At 40.2% G+C, this 20,075-nt stretch overlaps 1 protein-coding gene across 2 annotated transcripts in view; it reads right to left on the bottom strand.

The window, feature by feature from the left end:
* Positions 1-2,164: 2,164 nt before the first annotated feature.
* KIAA0930 (KIAA0930 ortholog) overlaps positions 2,165-20,075 on the bottom strand; it is a 73,815-nt gene continuing 55,904 nt past the window's right edge. For both annotated transcript variants that reach the window (XM_030455652.1, XM_030455656.1), the window contains exons 5-10: positions 17,127-17,228; positions 16,547-16,687; positions 14,475-14,669; positions 12,007-12,169; positions 9,131-9,286; positions 2,165-7,077 (exon numbers count right to left, since the gene is read on the bottom strand). In XM_030455652.1, coding sequence (XP_030311512.1) covers positions 7,037-7,077; positions 9,131-9,286; positions 12,007-12,169; positions 14,475-14,669; positions 16,547-16,687; positions 17,127-17,228 — 798 coding nt within the window. In that variant the 3' untranslated portion in view covers positions 2,165-7,036. The remainder of the gene's footprint in view (positions 7,078-9,130; positions 9,287-12,006; positions 12,170-14,474; positions 14,670-16,546; positions 16,688-17,126; positions 17,229-20,075) is intronic.

The raw sequence follows: 20,075 nt of genomic DNA, 5'->3' as shown, positions 1-20,075 counted from the left end.
TGAGAACAATTGCCTATGCTGATCTCCTGATGTGCTGGGCAGGTTAACCATGGAGATACTTAACAGAATTCTTCCTGAGAAGGAAACTTGGAAGAGGAACTCTTCTTGCTCCTTGCTACATCCTTTGCACTCATCTTGCAGGGATGAGCAGAGTGGGTTCTGCCAACCTTCTTGTACTTCAGGAGCAAAGGAATCCCTCTAGACTTGTTGCAGGTTTAAGGCAAGTTTCTAAGTGACCTAGGGTTTGATGAACATAGTGGTTCCATCTGGATTAAAGGACAAGCATGAGACTTTGAAGAGTCTGTAGTCTAATAAGCTGTTTTTGCTGGATTTCCCCATCAGTATTGCTCCAGCAGGAAAAACAGAACCATAAACAACTTTTATGTTTGGGGAGATGGGAGGCAGAAAAGCAAAGGTTGAGTAATCCCATATTGTGAAGTACTAAATTATAAATCAACAGAATCAACTGAATCTTGGCACATATAGTTAACAGGGAAAACACTGCAGCAGTTGGATTTAATGCTTCAAAACAGGGCTTTTTTAAATGTACACTGAACGGTTCAGGCTGACTTGCTCTTTGTGTGAATTATCAGCCAGCTCCATTAATTTCATTAGGGTTTTAAAACTCTTATTCCCACCTTTCTTTAACCAATTTATCTGAAATGAGTTCAGAACCATGCAAGTTAACTACTTGCACGTGTATTATTCACAAATTTATGTTACTGCCTGACATTCAGCATTTTCAGCAGCACACTCACACCTCCATAGGCAGCAGCTGCCCCACTCTGCTTTGTATGGTAGGACACCTCCTCGCTCTCTCACCTCTCAATCCATCCTTTGCTCCATGAAGGAAGATAATTCTTTTTGTGTAGGTGCCACAGGGTACAGGGATTGCATGCAGGTACAATGACAGCTATGTGGCTGGCCAATTTTATCTTCTGCAATGGAAGAAGTGCTGCAGAGGGAAGAAGTCAATGCTCTTCACACAGAAGTAAATACAATTTTTGCACAAACACACCTCTGTCTTGTCTGAACAAGGAAATGGGCCACATCTACCTTGGTTTCCACACCACTGTCTCAATCAACATTAACCTTATCAGGAAAAGCCAGACAGCTTGATTTAGGGAAGTGATTTCTGGCTTAACCAATCATACATTATTTATGTCCCATCACGAAATCACTGAATCCTATCCTTACCCCTGGTGAGCAACCAAGCTGGGGACAGAACTAGAAATAACTCATCCTTTCCCTGATGTACTTGAATATGTTTTCTTTACTGAGTAGCATCTGCAACTGCTTGATTCTCACTGGCAATGGAAAGTTGGACCCACAGTCTTCCTGCATTTTAATCCTTTGCTATCTGCAAACTTCAATTGCAAGTTTAAGGAACAACATTTCCAACAGAAGTGTGCAAGCAGCTATTTCTAGCAAAAGTGTATATTTTTTCTTCAATCTCCAAGTGTGGTGTTACTTTGTAAAATCAGACCTTAATGATAAACCTGTAAATAAAGCAATATTACAGTATGTCTAGGGAGCATTTCTCCAGAGTAGGCCAGGCCAGACACAAACCACTCCAAGACACAAGTACCTGAGTTAACTTCACACCCCAAAGCAGGGACTCTATTGAACAAGGTGAAGTTACACTGCCACACTGTTAAAGCAATATTCTTCTTTTAGTACTTTCATGAAATTCATCCATTGAAGTTGTGAAAGCTTTTAAAAGATGCAAGTGGCAATCAATCTTCCGACTCATCAACATTTAGCTAAAACACAAAACCAAAACAAGCACACCTTTTTCTGTCACTAGGTCATTTGGCAAAACCAACCAAGCAAGTGAGGTTTATGACCATGATTTCTAAGTTTCTGCTTTTGTACTGTTTCCAGTAATGCTTTCTCTGCTATGAATGCTTTCAAAAGCTTCTTATTTAAGACAATCAATCTCTGAAAGATTCAGCCAGCAGTCAGAAGTTGGGCTAAGCTCAAAGTGGAATATGAAGAAGAGTCAAGAGGCCACTTTGCCTTAGGAAGGTGTATCTGGCAATGCTTACCATGGGTGCTACAGAGGGTCAAGGCACTGTTTACACCTACTGCCTGTAAGGAATACATTTAAACTCAAACATCACGAAGCACAGTAAAGAGAAAACACTATGAACAACATTAATGGTTGTTTAAGAGGTCTGTTTATTGGCTGCAGGGTCCAACACTTTCCTCACTGCTGCCATATGCAAAGTCAGCTCCATTATTGGTGCACAAAGGTTCTCCTTGCTCTTTGTTCAAAGGGCTCTGTACAGTGCCAGCATGACTTTCAACCTATCACCTTTTAATCAATACCGATGATCAATGAGGCAAAAAAAAGCCCAAACCATGCAACATGTGTTAGTCTGGTAAAATTAGGCTCAGAATATTTATATATTTACATAGTGAACGTTCAACATCATAACCTTCTTGCAGCCTTGTATTATCTTTACCAAGCATCCAAACAGATACATTCTGATGTAAAATACTCTGTCATTTCAGGTTTGGTGTAACAGCTACTTACTTCACTATGCCTTTAAGTGGATTCTAACACAGAACTTTTTCACACCAGCACCACACTTTCAGTCATACCTCACAAAACAAGATAAGGCGTTCACAGATATCCTACTGCTGTGATCACAAGAAACCCATTTTCCAGAGCTTTCAGCCATGACCTCTGGAGACCATGAGAGTCTTTCAAACAAAAAAGGTGAGTCTGTAGGAGATGGCCTGTTCTTCCAAGAACTATAAGCTTGTAATTTCTTGATGCTGCTACACACAACATAGACAGAATTTAAAACTACTCCATTCATTTCCTAAATAAAAATTTGTTCTTAAACCCCACTGAGTAACAGGGCTTAGGCACTTTTGAAGATTTTATTTTATATCTATCTTTAATAAGGGGAGGCTTTAGACTGAAAAATACAGGACAAGCCAGAATGTGGAAAGGGAAAAATTAATGCTTGGCAAGAAGCAGGTCAATAGTCTAAAAGTGTAGAGTATTTATGTGGACTCCACATTACATCCATACAGAACTTCAGTGACCAGATGGAATACTGCACATGAGGGGCTGCCAGAAGAAATACGTCTGCAGAGCCAGGGACTTCACTGTGTAAATTAAAACCTGGTGGAAGAATATACTATGGCAAAACCACTCTACTGCAAAAAGTCACCTGTGCAAAGAATTCTCTTTTCAGGAAAGCAGAAGCACTCTGTGCCCAGAACTAGAAAACTGAGTAAAAGCAATCTAGAGTCCATCATGCACAAGCTTTGTAAACAATGAGGACCAGGAGAATAAAACGAGAAGGAGCATGAACTCATACAAACAGGATTAGCCAAGACAGCTGAAAGATTTGTGGCATTTCTAAAAATGGCTTCTTCTTTTACAAGGAGACTTGGAACCCAGCCTGTGCTGGTTGGCAATAAGAGAGTGATTTCCCCTACACATTTCTCTCTAAGGCAGAGCAATAATCTGCTAATACAAAATAACTGATTTAAGAGCTTTCTTTAAAAAACAAAGGCTTTTTAGTTGCTAAATGTACAGCAGTGAAAAACCTGCTAAGGGTGAAAAGATTTATATCCTTGCATTTGACATCTATTAATATACATCTTCTACGGATAGTTCAAGTGGTAAGCCTCCATCTCCAGAGGGAGCGAATGGGCAGAAGGATGGAAGAAGTTAACTGAGTAATGAGGTATGGTGGGAGTCTATAAATAAACCTGTTCTGCAAAGCTTCTCAAATCTGTTGACCATGCTGCTTTCTCAAGCATCAACATAACTAATGAAAACCACTGTGTTCCAACAGCTAAGACATCGACAGTCATACAGCCTCTATGGCATGCAGAACATGCCAGTTCATTCCTCAGCAATTATTTAAATGGCCAAGAGAAGCTCAAAATGATTTACTGCTTAGGAGCTACAGAATTAAAACCCCTCCGAATTAAAAGGGTGAGAGGTTCCTATTAACATTCCCTTTTCTTTTCTTTTTTTTTTTGGTATAGTGCAATAGCATATTAAGGGCCCAGCTCCACCCTCATGCCCCAAGCAAAACTCTGACCACCTTCCTTGTAATTCTGTATCTACAAGGATAGTAAATTATTATTTCAAGAGTATGTTTAAGAGGAAAACAAAATGCAGAATTTGCTTTCCTCACTTGATAACAAAGTGGGTAGCAGGGGCTACACATAGGGAGTCTAAGTGAGTTGTTTAGAAAAGGAGTAACTGCGAATCTGGCACATCTACTTGCTTTCCAAAAAGCACTTTTGACATTCAGTTGTCTTTTTGAATTCAGTTTTCAGTGGATGTCCATCTGGGCATTCATGTAGCCCTTTTATACTAAAAAAGGTGAGTTTTCAACATACCTATAGCATATCCACTAGCAGGATACAATAAATCAGTTGACTTTTATTATTAGGACATTTACATCGCATCCCCTCAAAGACCAGACATTAAAATCCACCCACATACATGTAACAAAGCAGACAATAATTATGCCTCCTGCATAATAGATGTGGGTTCTGAACTGTCTGAAATGTTGCCTTTATATTAACATTCTAGTTTAGCATCATTCTTCATTTGCTCTGATATCTTACACAGCAAGATTTGCTTGGTCTTTCAGATCACATGACATTAAACTACTTAAATGTAATACACAATACCAGGAAAGCACAACAAATTACTGTCAACTGAGCAGTATTTAGGCACCTACCACTGGGGTTCCAATCTGGATACATTTCCTTTTCACATGTGTTATTCCTCTGTCTGCTTGAAAAGTATCAGTTGTCAATAAGAGTACAAATATTAACCCTCTCTCCCTTCTTTCTCCAATGAATACATTAAGAAAATCTGAGCACTGATTTGCCCAGCCCAGCAGCATGAAAGTGCCCAGTAAGGAGCATCTTGAGAAGCTTCAGAGTAGGACTGGTCTTCTAGTTGAAGAGCAGTTTAGCACGAGCATAGGGGAGAAAATATTTGTACTAAGTGACATTAGGCACACAACCTGGAGACCTCAGGTAAGCATCTCAGCTGCCTAGCAAGTTTTTGAGAGGCCACTTCAGCTGCTGATTCAGGACTCTTACTCTTCCCCTGTTCAGCAAGGAAATGTGCCTCAGGTTAGACCATGTGAACACCCTCAACACACAGGCACAACAGCACACTCCCCCGTGAAGCAAAGTGCAAAGACTGCAAGGTGAAAAGTGGCTGTGCTGGTAATGGCAAAGTTAACTTTTTTCCTAATGCTGTTGCAACAGACGTGAAACAAACTAAAAACTGGTCAGCCAGCTCTGTCATGCACTCATGCTGTCATTGTTAGAATTGCCACCACCCTGCACTAGGGTGACTGCTTCCAAGCCTAGCCTCAAATAATTAAAAAAAAATAATAAAAAGACCTCCTTACCATGCTGGATTCACCATGTTGGGCTGAATGATATAGTTAGTCTAACTTTATGATGACGTGGCACTATTCCCATGAAACCTGTCCTGAGGAAAAAAAGCAGAAAGTCCTATTTGAGAGGTTAACTCATCAGATGCTAGTGAGAGAATACAACAAAGCACTTTGGGAAAAGCCAGCTATGAGGAAGACAAAAGGTCCAGGCTCAGAGCACAAGCCATTTGATGACTGTGGCAACAGTGTTAATTTTACGTGCTCAGAGTCTGAAAAGTGACAAAAATGGCATTCTTCACTCTCTCCCTGTGCATATTGAAGCATCACACACTCTAAGTGACATGCTACCCCACTCTTTGCTATGCCAGTTATGCAGTCATAAATAAACTGAACTATTGACTGGCTCCTATATCAAAACAGTGAACCAGACTGCAGTAGTCTCAGTATTCAATCATTTAGCTTTCAAATACCAAGGACAGAAGAGTTTTGCTATTTAGAGAAAGCTCTATTTTACCTGTAAACATAAAGCTTATTTCCTGAGAGGTCCTGACACACAGTTTTCAGACCTTCCACTATGCTATTTTTAGTCACTTTTCAGAGCAGAATTACATTTCAGTCTTTTGTCTCCCTGGAAAACCTCCACACTTCCGTACGGAACAGTACAGCAGAACACCACCAGGAGAAGAAGAATCCAGGCAAGCTGCTCTCATGCCCTCCTTGGCTACAAACGCTACAGTAAGGATGACTCTAGATAGTCTGAAGTCCAGTGCATGCTATTGGTAAGGTTTTTAGGTTCTGGAGTCCAATTACAGCCTTCAATTTTTCCACTCTAGACTCAAACTCGTGTCAACTCAGCAAACAGAAATAAGCAGCATTAGTTCAGGATATGAACCTCAGCTTTACTGTAGCAGCACATTTTAGCCTTCTTTTCACTGGCTCATTTGCTTAGCCAGTTCTTGAGGATGAAAATGTTGCTGTTCTTTGGTAAATATGGAAATCTGTCAGCGGAGTTCACCTGTCCTAACACTGACACACAAACAAATGGGAACATTTCCATAACTCTTTTTAGCTTTGAAGTGACCCGCTGCAAGTACCAAAATGGCAATGTATCTTTGTAGCATCTTTTTTCCTTTTCCTCCCTCAGCAGGGAATTATTCTCCTGTCCCTTCGATCCCCACACTTGTGCACACACGCTCACACACACATTAAGCCAAACCAACAAGAAGAGTGTATGGGTATGGAACGACGTTTCATCATTATGAAATTCTCTGGTTGTTTCTCTCAAAGAATATAAAGTTTAACACGTTGCGTACATATTGTTGGTTTCTTAGAAAGTAAACACAGTAACAAACTGTCCATAAAGCGCTGACTTGTTTTTAAACACTGCCCCTTCTCGTGGTATCTTGCTGAAAGTCCTCCTCCAGTCAGAAACACTCGAGCGATGGACTACAAGTGTGCATACGGTGTGCGACAGCAGAGGAAGGAAGAAAGAGGCACTTTTTGATCGGCTGGTATTCTTGGACTTCCCTTTTTCCTGCGGAGGTTTATGTTCCTGACACTAGATGGTAGTGTTAGCACAGAAAACCGCTGTGGTTAGGCACTTGGCAACAAGGCTCCAAGGCAGTGCCCGCTCTCTGCTATGTCATCAGAATTGGTTTCTGCCGCACTTCCAGGATATCTGGGCAAGGGAGAGAAACAAAGAGAGACAGCAAACTTAGGAACCTCCTGAAAGTAGCCACAGTACCAAAAAACCACGAAGAACTGAAGATGCAACCGTGGGCTGCAGCACGCTCCACCCCGTTGTGCCACGAAGGGAATTCAAAACACGGGTATGTGCCTTTGCTTAATAAGGTCCAATTTAATTCCTCTCCAGCTGAATGCTGGTTGAGAAATGGTAAAGCTACAAACATATCCCACCACCCAGAGATGAGGAATGATGCACTATGTATCATCTATAGTGAGATGAAGCAACATGTGTCAGACAGAGTGGCAAAGTCTTCCAGAGAAACAAATGGAAGTGCTGCTACAGGAAATGCCAAGGGTCTCTCCCTTTTCTTCAACAGAGAAAAATGCACCATCCCCAAGACCTTTAAAAAGACTTCTGGCTCTGAAGATGTGGGCAAAAATAGTTCAACTGTTTCATCAACTCCATACCCTGAAGCCTACATTTCTAGACTCAGAAAGACCATGTACTGGCACAGCAGCACATAGAAATATCTGGAAACTGGGTAGCCAGGTCGTTCTCAAGGCTACAGAAAGAATAAGAGTATGGGAAATGGGAACACATGCTTAATTAAGAGGCTGCTCACATACAGCTGCACAAAGAGGATGACGTGAGTGAAAATTGATCCACAGGCTCAAGAGGGCTCTGGCCACACTTGTAAAGCTTGAAACACAGCAGTGTGAGTCCACTGGAGGACCACAAAGATGATTAAGGGATTGCAGCTTCTGACATACAGGGACACACAGAGAGCTGGGATTATCTAGCACAGAGATAAAGCTCAGAGCAAAGGAAATCTTATCAATATGTATAAACTCCACACATTTTAAAATGTACTTTGATCACTACCACTGGGATTTTCATTTCCTACTACAGGCTTCCTGAACTACTCAAGGGAGATGAGCATCTTTCCCTCTTCACCCTGCCCCATGTCTAATGCTCCTGCTTGCTGGGAAGCAATCACTGGTACAAATGCATTAATTACAAAAAGTCACTGGAAACGAGCTCTACCCAATGTGCCAAGCTAAAGCAAACGTGGGGAGTCAAAAACTACAGATTAAAATTCTGCCTTACAGCCCAGACATTTCATGTCCTATTTCTGTGCATCTCAATGTATGCACCAACTAAAGCAACAGGATGTTAAACAAATTAAGTCTCAGAAAGGATGTTCAAGCTCAAAGCAAATATTTGAGCACAGAGGCATTTATGCCACCCACTTGAGCAAGTATTAGAAGACAGTAGGAACAATACATCTTCTGTGAACTTCAAAATGCCTGTGGTAAGTTACTGAGCTTAACTCCAGCTAACTCGCCGTAAGATTATCAACACAATTATCATATGGAACAATCATGTATTTTGCTGAAACAATCAAAATTCACCCTTAATTAGAGGATCATCTTTTACTGGAATCTGTAGTTTCATCTAAATTGAAATAAATCTCAAACATGAAGTGAAAAGGCAAATGTAGAAACACCTCTTTGCTAAGTATAGTTTCCACTTCTACCATATTAGCTATAATTTCCTGCTCTGTAAGGGAGGAGCCACTCTACCTTTAAAACAGACTCGGAGATCTCAGCCTGTCAAAGAGGACAGGACTGCAGCTGTTACTATTACAGTAGCATAATACAACCCATGACATTAATACCCATGCTATCTTCTCATCTCTTTTACCAGCAGATTAGCCTGTTTAACAGATTTCCTGACCCCTTTTCTTCTAGCTGTCTTTCAGGAACAGTCTAGAAATAATCACTACGTCACTGGCTTGGTTTTCAGATGTGTCTTCTCTTTAGACCTAGACAAGAAAAAGTAGATGCTGATCAAAAGCCCACAGTCCAGACAAAGCTATTCAGAAATCATCCCATCTTCTGGATGTGGGGAGAAGCAAAAATATTTTCTTAGAGGAAGTAACAGTTGTAAGGATCTGCCAGAGTTAAGAGACAGGACTTCACATTGCTCTGGGATCATAACTTCATAACACAGGGGACTGATAATAATATACATTAAAATTCACCTGTTAAAATTCGATGCAATGGCAAAGTGATGTAAGTCAAGTGTGCATAGAGTAGAAAGTTTTCATCTGTTCTGTTCAGCTTCAGCCAAGAGCCCACCAGAGATCGTCCCGTTCCAGATAAGGACCGCGACCGTAGATTTGTCGCGTTGTGCAGATCTGTAAAGGCAGAAGACACCAGCTTAGAAGCAATTATAATTTCCATGCTTTATTGGAAGACCTGAAGACCTGCTTTATTGGAAAGCTTCTGAAAGTCAAAAAAAAAGAAAAAACCCACTACCATTCATTGCCTAGAGAAATCACATGCCAGTCACTATTATTACTATTTTTATTTTCTGTAAATCACTCAGATCCTGCCCAGCACAGAATTCACCATTTACATTGAAGATACCGAATTCTATCAGTAGCTGGCAGCAGCTGTAAACCATTAAGAGACCAGTCAGGAGAGGGAATGAAGACTTTGCTACCACACTACATAGAAAGAATACTAATGCAGCTTCCTCTCATATGCAAAACAATAGGATATTACTACAGTTAGGTGGCTACTCATGCAGAAATTCAGAAGTGCAGAAAAAGAAAATTTTATCTTATGAAGAAAATGGACATCTATGGGACAGGGGAAGAGTCATCATTAATAATCCAGTTTACTGCAGACTTCCATGCATCCTCCACATCAAACCTGGGACTCTTCAGCAGTGTCATTCTTGACATCATTAGCTTAGAGGTCCACAAATAACTTTTAAAACAAAAGGATGCTGAATCCACTGTAGACTAGAGGTGGTTTTTACAGCTGCTGGTCTCTGCCACAGTGAAGAACACGCATTATATATTTTGAGCTAAACTTGCCCTCCATTTCCCTGTAAAACTCAGCTCTGTCCTACAGTGCTAAAAGCAGAATTTGAAGTAGACACAACAATTCTGGTTCAGAGCTACCCAAATTCTGGGACTAATCTGTTTAAAGTCCTGATCTACATAAAGAGGTTCTACCACAGGAAAAATACATGATGGCAGATACTCTGGCAAGATGTATAAAAAGGCAGGAGCTACAAGAATTGAATTTGCTTTCACTCCTTCCCCTATAAATGTGTAAAACCAAGCAGTCTATTCCCTCCTCCTACACACTGGCACTATGCCAGGAGGACTTCAGTGATAAGTCAAAAGGCTGCGACTCCAGTAGATGGAATAAGCAGAGTTCTGCTTGCACACATCAAAAGTGAGTCAAGTGGGCCCTCCTGGGCTGCCCCAATCCACAACAGGTCTGCCTGCACTGGGGGAAGGTCTGCAGTGGCACTAGAAAGATCAAGAACACTGCTGATCTTTAGATGACCAAGTTTTCCTCCACTCACAAAGCCAAAATGCACCCAAATATCTCTGTTTCTACAGTTCATCCAATGATGGGCTTTTTGAAGTTGGCTTTTTGCCTCTGAAGCGAGAGCAAACACCAATAAGGACATTCAAGTTTTTGAAATTTGTAAAGAAACCTGGTTTTGGTTACTTCTCCTTGTAGAAATCTCAACTTTGAATATAATAAACTTCCTAGCTGTTAAAATACTTGCCTATTGATTTTTAAGACCAGGAACAATAAGGTCAAAATATTTATAATAAAGTGAAACTACACTTCTCAGTATTTTATATACTTGCTATGAGGAAAACTTGGAATTTGTTTACTGATATAACATACTAGAAGGAAAAGAAAATGAAAACAGTAAGAGTATTCAACATTATGATTAGATATACTAGGATGAGATCCTGCAAAACAATCCTTAAGCAGACACTGCCATCACATATGAGGACTGCTGCATAAATGCCTTGAACTCCATTCTACGCTGTGCAGGCTCCAGGAGACAGATATCAAAAGCAGGGCTCCATCAGGTAAAGCTGCCCTTCTCCCCACATTATGCAGTAGTTAACCCAAGCCCTATACTTTGTCTAGTAAAACATGCTAAAATATATCTCATTTGAACAAAAATACCTTTTGACAACACAAAAAGGAAAAAATCACGAGAAGGTTTCTATTGATGAACCTCTGAATTAGTTACAAGTTTAAGTTGCACAGAATTTGACTTAAGCATTACCACTTGCCCCTTTTTTTTAGAAATGCAATTCATTGTTAGCTATATTGGTCCAGTACACTGATAGGTAGTACCTTCATTTCTACCAACAGAACTTGTGATCTAAAAACTACCTTTGCACTGGTATGCCAACAGAGAGTTAATTCTTTTACTTTTCTATAAAATTGTTTCTAAAAATATGAAAAGCAGTTTGGACTTTAATGTTTGTGAGGTTCCCATCTAATAAAACTGCAGTATGATTGGCTTTATACACTGTATTCTGAATCAGACATTTTTTTATCTTGTTGCTTGCTTCACACCAAGTAACTAGAATTCAAAGGAAGCTCCACAGGGTGTTAAAACCATTCTATAAATAAACCCATCAGGTTTTCTTTTTAGAGTTCAAAAGTGATCCAAAGACAGTGCAAGCAAATACCTTTTCAGCAACTTGAACCAACTATGGATCAAATTAGGGAATTCTATGGATCAAATTAGGGAATTCAAAAGAACTTGTCCATAAGAGTGTGCTCTACCTCACTACACCGGGATATCTGGAAGAGTGCCACCATAGAGTATGGTTTTTATGAAAGAAGGATCTTTCCTGCTCAGAGTTCTCTCAAATGGGTCTCAGAAGGCTGAGGTAAGTTTTAAACATATGTAGGAATCGTTGGTCTTCAACCTTCAAACAGATGCCAAAGCCCACTGGCACTGGACCTTCTGTGGAGCTAGGTTTTTCCACACTGTTTGTAACATGCAGCATTTGGACCTCTTTCTATAGCTCTGTGCCCTCCCCAGACAAATCTGTTCAGCTGCCATCACTTCTCTCACCTCCACCATCGTCATCTCTGAAGAACTCCTCACTGTCATTTGCTGAGTGGGATTTTTTCATCTCAGCAATTCGATTCCGGGGCACTTTTCTCTTGAGGGATGGGGAGAAAAAGGATGGGCGGTTGTTGCGCTCTGGGGTTGGCGGTGTGCTGAAAGAAGTGACCTGAAAGGGAAACAGGAGAAAGGTCTGTTAAAAAAGTTCTGTGCTGCTGGTAAGGAATAATCAATCTAATATGTGCCACAGGAGTGTCATGTGTAAAAGTCAGAATCATGACTGGTGCCTAGGTGTATGTTTTAGCAGAGTGGCCAGAAAACATCCAGTCATCTCAGCTTCAAGATACTCATCAAGATGAAACTACTTTGATATCATCACCCTCGACTGATACATGAATAATGAAGAACTCTCTTCTCAGCTACCACTTTTGACAAGGATTCATTGTGGTGAAGGAACAAAAGGCAGATTAATCATTTAGACAGCAGGAATGTCAATCTTTCTTTTGCATGTTGAAATTCAGGAGACTAAATAAGCTAAGAACGCATTGTATTGGAAATACTAAAATTGTGCATTTTCTTTTTTTTTTTTTTTGGCAAACAGAGGGTAGTAGCTCCCCTGCTTTGAAGGATGTCACATGGATTACTGTGAAAGGTCAGTGTCTCTGTGAAGAAGGGTCACAAGGCAATTACTTAACCCAAGATGCTGACACAAAAGTGAAGTTAAGGTACAATTACATTTATATCATATTTCCATATGAGATGGGGAAAAACAAGTTGAAAGGCCCCTGATTATTTGGTTATTCTAAGGGATGACAAATAGAAGAGTGTAATTGTGTCTATGATGCAACACAGGTTAGGGACACCCATTGTTCAGAGCAGCAGTTGCTCTTGTGCAATGATGACCAGCCACAATAATGGCAAAACATAACTATTTCAGAATGAATTGGAATGCAGTGCTAATGTACTGGGTTTGCTAATAATATTTTAATAGTTTCATTTCAAATGAAAAAAAAAAGAAAAAAGATAGCTACTCTGCTGATGGAGGTGAAAAGCTTCTACCTCATCCTTCCCTCTTCACAAAGGTAACTTAATAATCCCATAACTCTTCCTGAGATGAGAATTGATATTGTTCATATCTGTCCATAAAAGTAAGGAGGGAGATGACATGTGAATGAGGATGACAAATAAGCCAGGATGGTGCAGAAGCACTCTATGTTGTCCATCTATCATAAACATACAAAACCCCCCCAACAAACCAACCTAAAAAACCCAACAAAACCAAAACAAAACCAAACAAAAAAGCCCCCCAAAACCAACACAAAACCCACAAAAGAGTCACTCCAAAACCCCAAACAGAAGCATCCTATCGCCCAACTAATTCTGTCTTTAGTGTACTTGATCTGTAATTTGTGCTTCTCTCTATTTTTAATTCTGTAACCATTTAATATCACACCTGGAAGGAAAACCTGAAACAGAGAAATTAGTATTAAAACCATTGGCAAAAAGCAATGATAAATATATTATTCACATGTATTCTGACATTCTCCACTTGACACTGGAAGTCTTGGAGCCAAAAGTTCAGGAAATTCCTCCAGGTCTGATTTCTCCAAGCTGCATCCCTCTGGCAGAAAGCAAGCACATCCAGCTAACAAGCTCTGTGCTGGCAGCTCATTTTCCCTTTTAGGAAGCCAGAAACCAAATCACACAGCTTGCATGGAGACCTTGAGAAGCAGTCCTGCAGGCCTTTAAATTACAGGGGAGCTATTTTGTGCAGGAAACCAGACTAGAATCCATCAAGAACATCCCAGCCCATGTCAGCACACATCTGTGCAGCTATTTTGAAGGCATGTTGTCTAATAACTATTGCCCAGGTGTAATGCCTTAATTGAAAACAAGCCTCAGAGGTAACAACTAAATCAGCATCTATGGACTGAACCTACTGGTATTTTACTGCACTTGCATTGAAATCAAGCATATGTGTAAGCATATGTGGTACTGCATCTAGAGCAGTAATCTTTGCTTTAATATTATATAGGCTTCACACTGGCAGCATTCCCTGGTGGCACTGAATCTCCTAATAGTACCATTTCCTGGGAGGTATAGCAAGCAACCTACGTAATACACAAAGTCCACATTTCTAGGTAAATCCCATCTTCCCATCTCATACAGAAATGGAATCTATTAATTTTCATAGAAAACAGGCAGATCCATCACTTTCCCTGGCATCAACATTGCTGCTGTTTCAACAAAACACTCCTCCAGAAGTATGAATCATCCAGTCATCTCCGTATTCAGTATTTGCTCAAGGGAAACTACTAAAAATGCATCTGCATGCACTATGTAATTTCAAAATATACACAGGCAAAAAACAGTTCAGAGCCCTGATGCAAGCTAATCTCAGCTTCACTCCATCTCCTGGCTTTGAAACAAAACATGTTCATGGTTAACCACCAGTATTTCTGTCTGCTACTTACTCTCTCATGCACTGGGGATTCTGGATTTGAATCTTCTTCAGTCCCATATGGTGAAGTGTCACCCGTAGAAACTCTACTCACTGCCATCTCTGCATGTCCTTTCCCTTGTGGCCCTTTCATTCGGACAAACTCCATGTTGTTGTATTTATAAAAGCCAAAAGACATTCTTTGAGCCATCTTAGCTGCAACACTCACCTACAACGCATCAAGACAGGAGAGAAAACCATGTAATGTCATCATCTACATTTTTCAAAAAAGTAACATTGTCTGAAAGCAGTTAGCTAAGAATGAGTCAAAAACACAGTGGATAATGATAATTATCTTGATTCTGAAGAAGCATGTTAAACCACAATTTGAAGAGATTTCCAAAAGGGAAGTAATTTTACAGCTAGAAACACAGAGGCTAAGAGAAGAATCAGCTTCTTCAGCCACCCTCAAAAAAAGCAGTGTTACCTAATGGCACACTTAGATAAAATAAAAGGTTTTTTATCCAGACCAATACAACATGGCACAACTAAGCCTGTGCAGGGACACTCACTTAAATCCAAAAAACAGCAGACATGCACACAAGATGCCCCAAACTATCAAAGTGCACTGCACAATTCTGTCCCTGCTTTCTGGCAAGTCAGTTCATGCGTCCATATGACATTTCTGTGTCCATATTGTCAAGCCCAAAGCACAAATACCCAGTCCCCATGCACAACCAACCTGCATCTCATTGCTCACCACAAAACCCTGACAACTTTTGAACCTTCCAACAAAGAGAAGGGCTCAATTTCCAGTTAACACAACTGAACTGAAAATTGAACTGGGAACTGAAAAAAGGAACAGACCACTGTGAAAACAGTCAAGGTTTTGCACAGTGATATAAACCACTTTAACTTATGGTTAAGTTCTACTTAACCCAACTTTCAGCTGTTTACTGCCTGAAAGGGCCAAGATGCTCATTGTGTACAGTACACAGTTCATGCTGTAGTAAGAATTAATGGACACAACTGAAATCAAGTAACGTTCAAAAGCATAGAGAACTTGCTTCTGTTTGATTAAAAGAAAGGTCAAATTTCAAGTTTTTCCCTCAGCCACAGTTGAGTATTTGAAGATCTAACAATTTGTTTTTCTATCTATCAAAACAATGAAAGATAGTGGCATGGTCAAACAGGATATTCCTGGGCTACAAGGTGACACTACCACACCAAATCTTGTCTTTCCACTACAAGGCTTTCTTTTCATTTTGACTTCAGTGATTTTGCATGCCCCTCTATTTTAATAACCCATCAGCTGATTGTGAGAGACCATAAGATACAGAAACAATTTCAGCTTCATGTTCTCTCAAAAAAATGCTTTAAGAGTATAAACCACTCACATTTAAATAGGAAGAAGGGAAATTATTCAGGATCTCTCCTGAAAAGTGTAGGAAGAAAGGGAAATTAAGTTTACAGTCACAGTAGATGTTGGTGGTGTTTCATTGTTTGTGTTTTCTTTTTAAAACCCTTGAGACTGTCCTCATAGCCATCTGAGAGGTTTATTGCCTCTTGCACTGACTTCAGCACTAAATGCTGAATTTGAAGCTGAAAGTGCTGACATTTCATTTTACTACAGGAAAGCAAATAAAGCTTCCTTTTGTGGCTGTGAAACTACAGTGACCTGTTGAAAATACCATGAGTACAAAAGAAACTGAAGAAAAACATGTTTTACATATAGCAAGGTAGTTATCAGAATTTAAGATGTCCCTGTAAAACATGCTTTGCTGAAGTAACTAGAAAGATCTATGACCTTTCAGGAAAATGAAAGGGCTCCCAGAACTCTGTTATTCAGATCCATTCCTGTGTCCTTCTCTTGGCTACTTACCAGTTTTTCTCTTTCTGGCAAACACCAGAGTAATATATCCTGACCTGAACACTTTTAGCTGTCTGAGCCAAACCCACTAGCTTTCAGGTAGCTTTCAAAGCCAAAAAGGACAAAGTACAATGCAGATGATTTAGCAGGATGAAAAGCTATCAGCCTCAGCAGAAAATTAAAAATGTGGTCAGTCTCATTGTTGCAGAGGGTGTTGCCTTTCAAAGGTGCCTTACCCTGTTGTCATAGACTTTCTTGAGTGCTTCATAGCGGATGGACCCCTGAAAAATCACGCCTTGGAAGGTGTTGCTTTTGTCACTGGCCACCAGCTCCACACAGACCATTTCTCCTTCTCCCACAGTCATGTCACTGAAAACCTGCCAAAATTGCAAGATGAAACACTTCAAGGCCAACTGCAGCTGTTAAAGTTCAAATGTATTCAGACTCCCATGATTCTCCTTAGGCCTGAGGCACTTACGCAAATTGGAATTGTAAGCTCCACCCTACCCTTTCAACAGAAAATTAAAAAAAAAATAAAAGCATTGAATCAAATCTGAGTTAAGCAGATGTCACATCAGTCTGTCTTGCTTTAGCTTACTATAAAGACATATGCCAAAATCCAACTTCAAGCTCAGATTTCAAACAGTAAAGAACACCCACGGTCAAACAAAATAAAATTATAACTACTGGATAAAAACTACTTGAAAATAACCCTCATTTAGATCAGAACACTTACTCCAAAGGTACAAGAATATAGCTAATCAGGACATAAGACTAGAACAGGACAAAAATCTGCTATTGCAGCAAGAAACTCACCTCTTCAAAACTGTCAATCATGAAGAATATGTTGGGGTAGCTGATCTTTGACTCCTCGCCTTTGCTGTCCATTGGATGTTTGCTAGGAGATGCAAACACTTGCTAAGAAAGAGATTGAAAAGAAAGTAAAATCCATCATGTCATTTAAATGTGTCTAAGAATTGGATACAAGGTGAATTGGATGCAAGGCAAGCAATACAGAACACCACAGTCCAACACTGCTCAGTCAGACAACACTTTCAGTTATCCTACAGATGTTGGACATCCTGTACACAAAGCAGAGCTTGATTCATGTTTTTCAAGAATGACAACACTTGTGAAATAACTTGCATGTGAAAATTCAAGTATCAAATACCACTTGATCCACAGTAAATGCCCTTGTGTGTGCCTGACCTCTTATGATTCTATTCAAGTAAGGTATCTCCCTTTTCATTAACAGAGAAAATCACCTTGAGCTGCCTTTAATTTACTGCAACATACTGTAAAGTGAAAGCACATGGAGCAAGAAAGTTACTGTGGAGTAGCTGAACTAACATTGCTGTTTGCACAGTTAATTTCATTGTTATTATTTGTTTAGTACCCTGAAAAATCAACGTCTGGAAAGGGAAACCTGGCCCTCAGAAGGGCAAACACTTGATCTTTCATGCCCATCTTCTGGTTCTTTCTCTATACTCTGTGCTTCCTCTTGCGTGATCCTCCCTCTGAAGGAGTTCCTGAACTCCTGTGATCACTTCAGCCCTCAAAACAACCTATGTTTAAATAGCTACAGGCTATCTGATCATTCCAACAAGATTAACAAGCATGTGAAGAGGGAGAAGAATTCACACTGAGTAGCTTTCTTTGCTTCCACCTCTGTTTACAAAGATTTGATTTAAAGAAACTGGTCACATCTTAGCCCATTGTGAATGTGTTGAAAGCTCTGAATCTGCCCAGATTGTCAGGCTTGTGATACTCTTGCTACAAACCATTCAATATGAAACATGACTTGGGGTAGGGAATTAGGTATTTATGACAGTTTCTTTTCCTTTTTTGTACTTACAAAGCCTACCTGCACACTTAAATACAGCTTACAAGTTGTTTCACAATACAAAACAGCATTAGAAGGAAAGGCTCCCCAAAGATGACACTTGTACCAACGCCTGAAACAAGTACGTATTCCAGGCATTCTTGTTCTCATGTCATCCAATATAAAGCAAAAAAACCCCAAAACCCAGATCTTCAGTCAGGCACACCTGAGGAAAACACAGTTTGTAGGGATCTGATTGTTCAGCCAAGAAAGAATCACTGTATTCTGCAAGACAATTTTGGGTAAAGTCAGGGTTTTTTCACTGGTTTTTGTGCCTCAGGTACTACACTTGTGTGAGCACAGCAGCTCTGTAGTAGCACAGCAAGCCCAGTGCCTGAGGAAGGCTTCACTTCTACCATTTCAACATCTGGCTGCAGAGTGACAGGGTAATATATGCTTTCTAATGCAAGAACCATCAGGGTAGTAATAGAGATCCAAAAAAGTTGGTTTATATTCATTTAAAACTAACAGCCTACTCTTAGGTTTGCCCTATTGCAAAATATGCTTTCTACAACACATAAAATTGCCTTTTCTCTCTCCATAGATCAACTTCATGATCATAGAATCATAGAATCATAGAATTAGCCGGGTTGGAAGGGACCTCAGAGATCATCTAGTCCAACCCTTGACCCACCGGAGCAGTTGCTAGACCATGGCACTGAGTGCCACATCCAGTCTTTTTTTAAATGTCTCCAGGGACCTAGAATCTACCACCTCTCCGGGCAGTCCATTCCATAGCCTAATCACCCTCTCCGTGAAGAAATTCTTTCTAATATCTAACCTAAACCTCCCCTGGCACAACTTAAGACTGTGTCCTCTTGTCTTGTTGAAGGTCGTCTGTGAAAAGAATCCAGTTCCCACCTCGCTACAGCCTCCTTTCAGGTAGTTGTAGACAGCAATGAGGTCTCCCCTGAGCCTCCTCTTCTTCAGGCTGAACAGCCCCAGCTCTCTCAGCCTCTCCTCATAGGGCCTGTGCTCGAGTCCCTTCACCAGCCTGGTTGCCCTCCTTTGGACCTGTTCCAGGACCTCTACATCCTTCTTAAACTGAGGGGCCCAGAACTGGACACAGTACTCGAGGTGTGGCCTAAATGTTGAAACATTACTAGTGTGCACTGGTAAGTTTTAATGTGAGCTGAATATCTCTTAGAAAAGGGGGGGCAAGAAAAATTTACAAGGAGTCCCACAGTATGAGTGACTACAAATGAGGAATAGAAAACCCCCTCCTTATTCAGAACACAGCTCATGCAGTGAGAGCAGGTCTCTCACCCTCACCTTCCTAGTTTTCAATGCATGCAATATTTTACAGATTTTTCTCAAAATAATTTTGCAGAAGTTCACAGGTTGAAATTTGGACAAGTAAATAGTGGTAACTGCAATGAGAAATAAAAAGCTTAGATCAGTGATGTAACGCGGTGTCTCAACAGCCCCAAAAGAAGGGGATTATGCACCTAACTAATGCAGATTACAAATATAATAATCAGAATCACTAGTTTTTGTTTGTAGGCAAAACAACAATTGTTTTAAGAAGGCAAACAAAATTACCTAAAATAAACCAATGCTTTCTAATCATTTAAAGTTATGCAAGCAGTTGAATAAGCTAAAGGAATGGAAATGCCCAGGAGAAATAGCTTTTTAGAGGCAACAGGAATCTTCTAAAGAATTTCTGCTAACTAGAAGACGTTGTTGCAAGATCTGCTGGAAGCTGATTAATGATTTCTTGTCCCTATCCCCTCCATGCTTATTTTTCAGTCTCCTCCACTACACTAAACCCTGGATTAACTGTGGCCTGCACAAAGCAAGTGACAGAAGCCTTTGGTGTGAAGATGGAAGAAATGAGTGGTTTGAGAGAAAACAAGAAATTCGTAAAAAGATGAAAAGATTAA

The sequence above is a fragment of the Calypte anna genome, chromosome 1 (assembly GCF_003957555.1).
Source record: "Calypte anna isolate BGI_N300 chromosome 1, bCalAnn1_v1.p, whole genome shotgun sequence".
NCBI lineage: Eukaryota > Metazoa > Chordata > Aves > Apodiformes > Trochilidae > Calypte > Calypte anna.
Note: the sequence above shows the minus strand (reverse complement) of the source record. Positions and strands in the feature narration are given on the sequence as shown.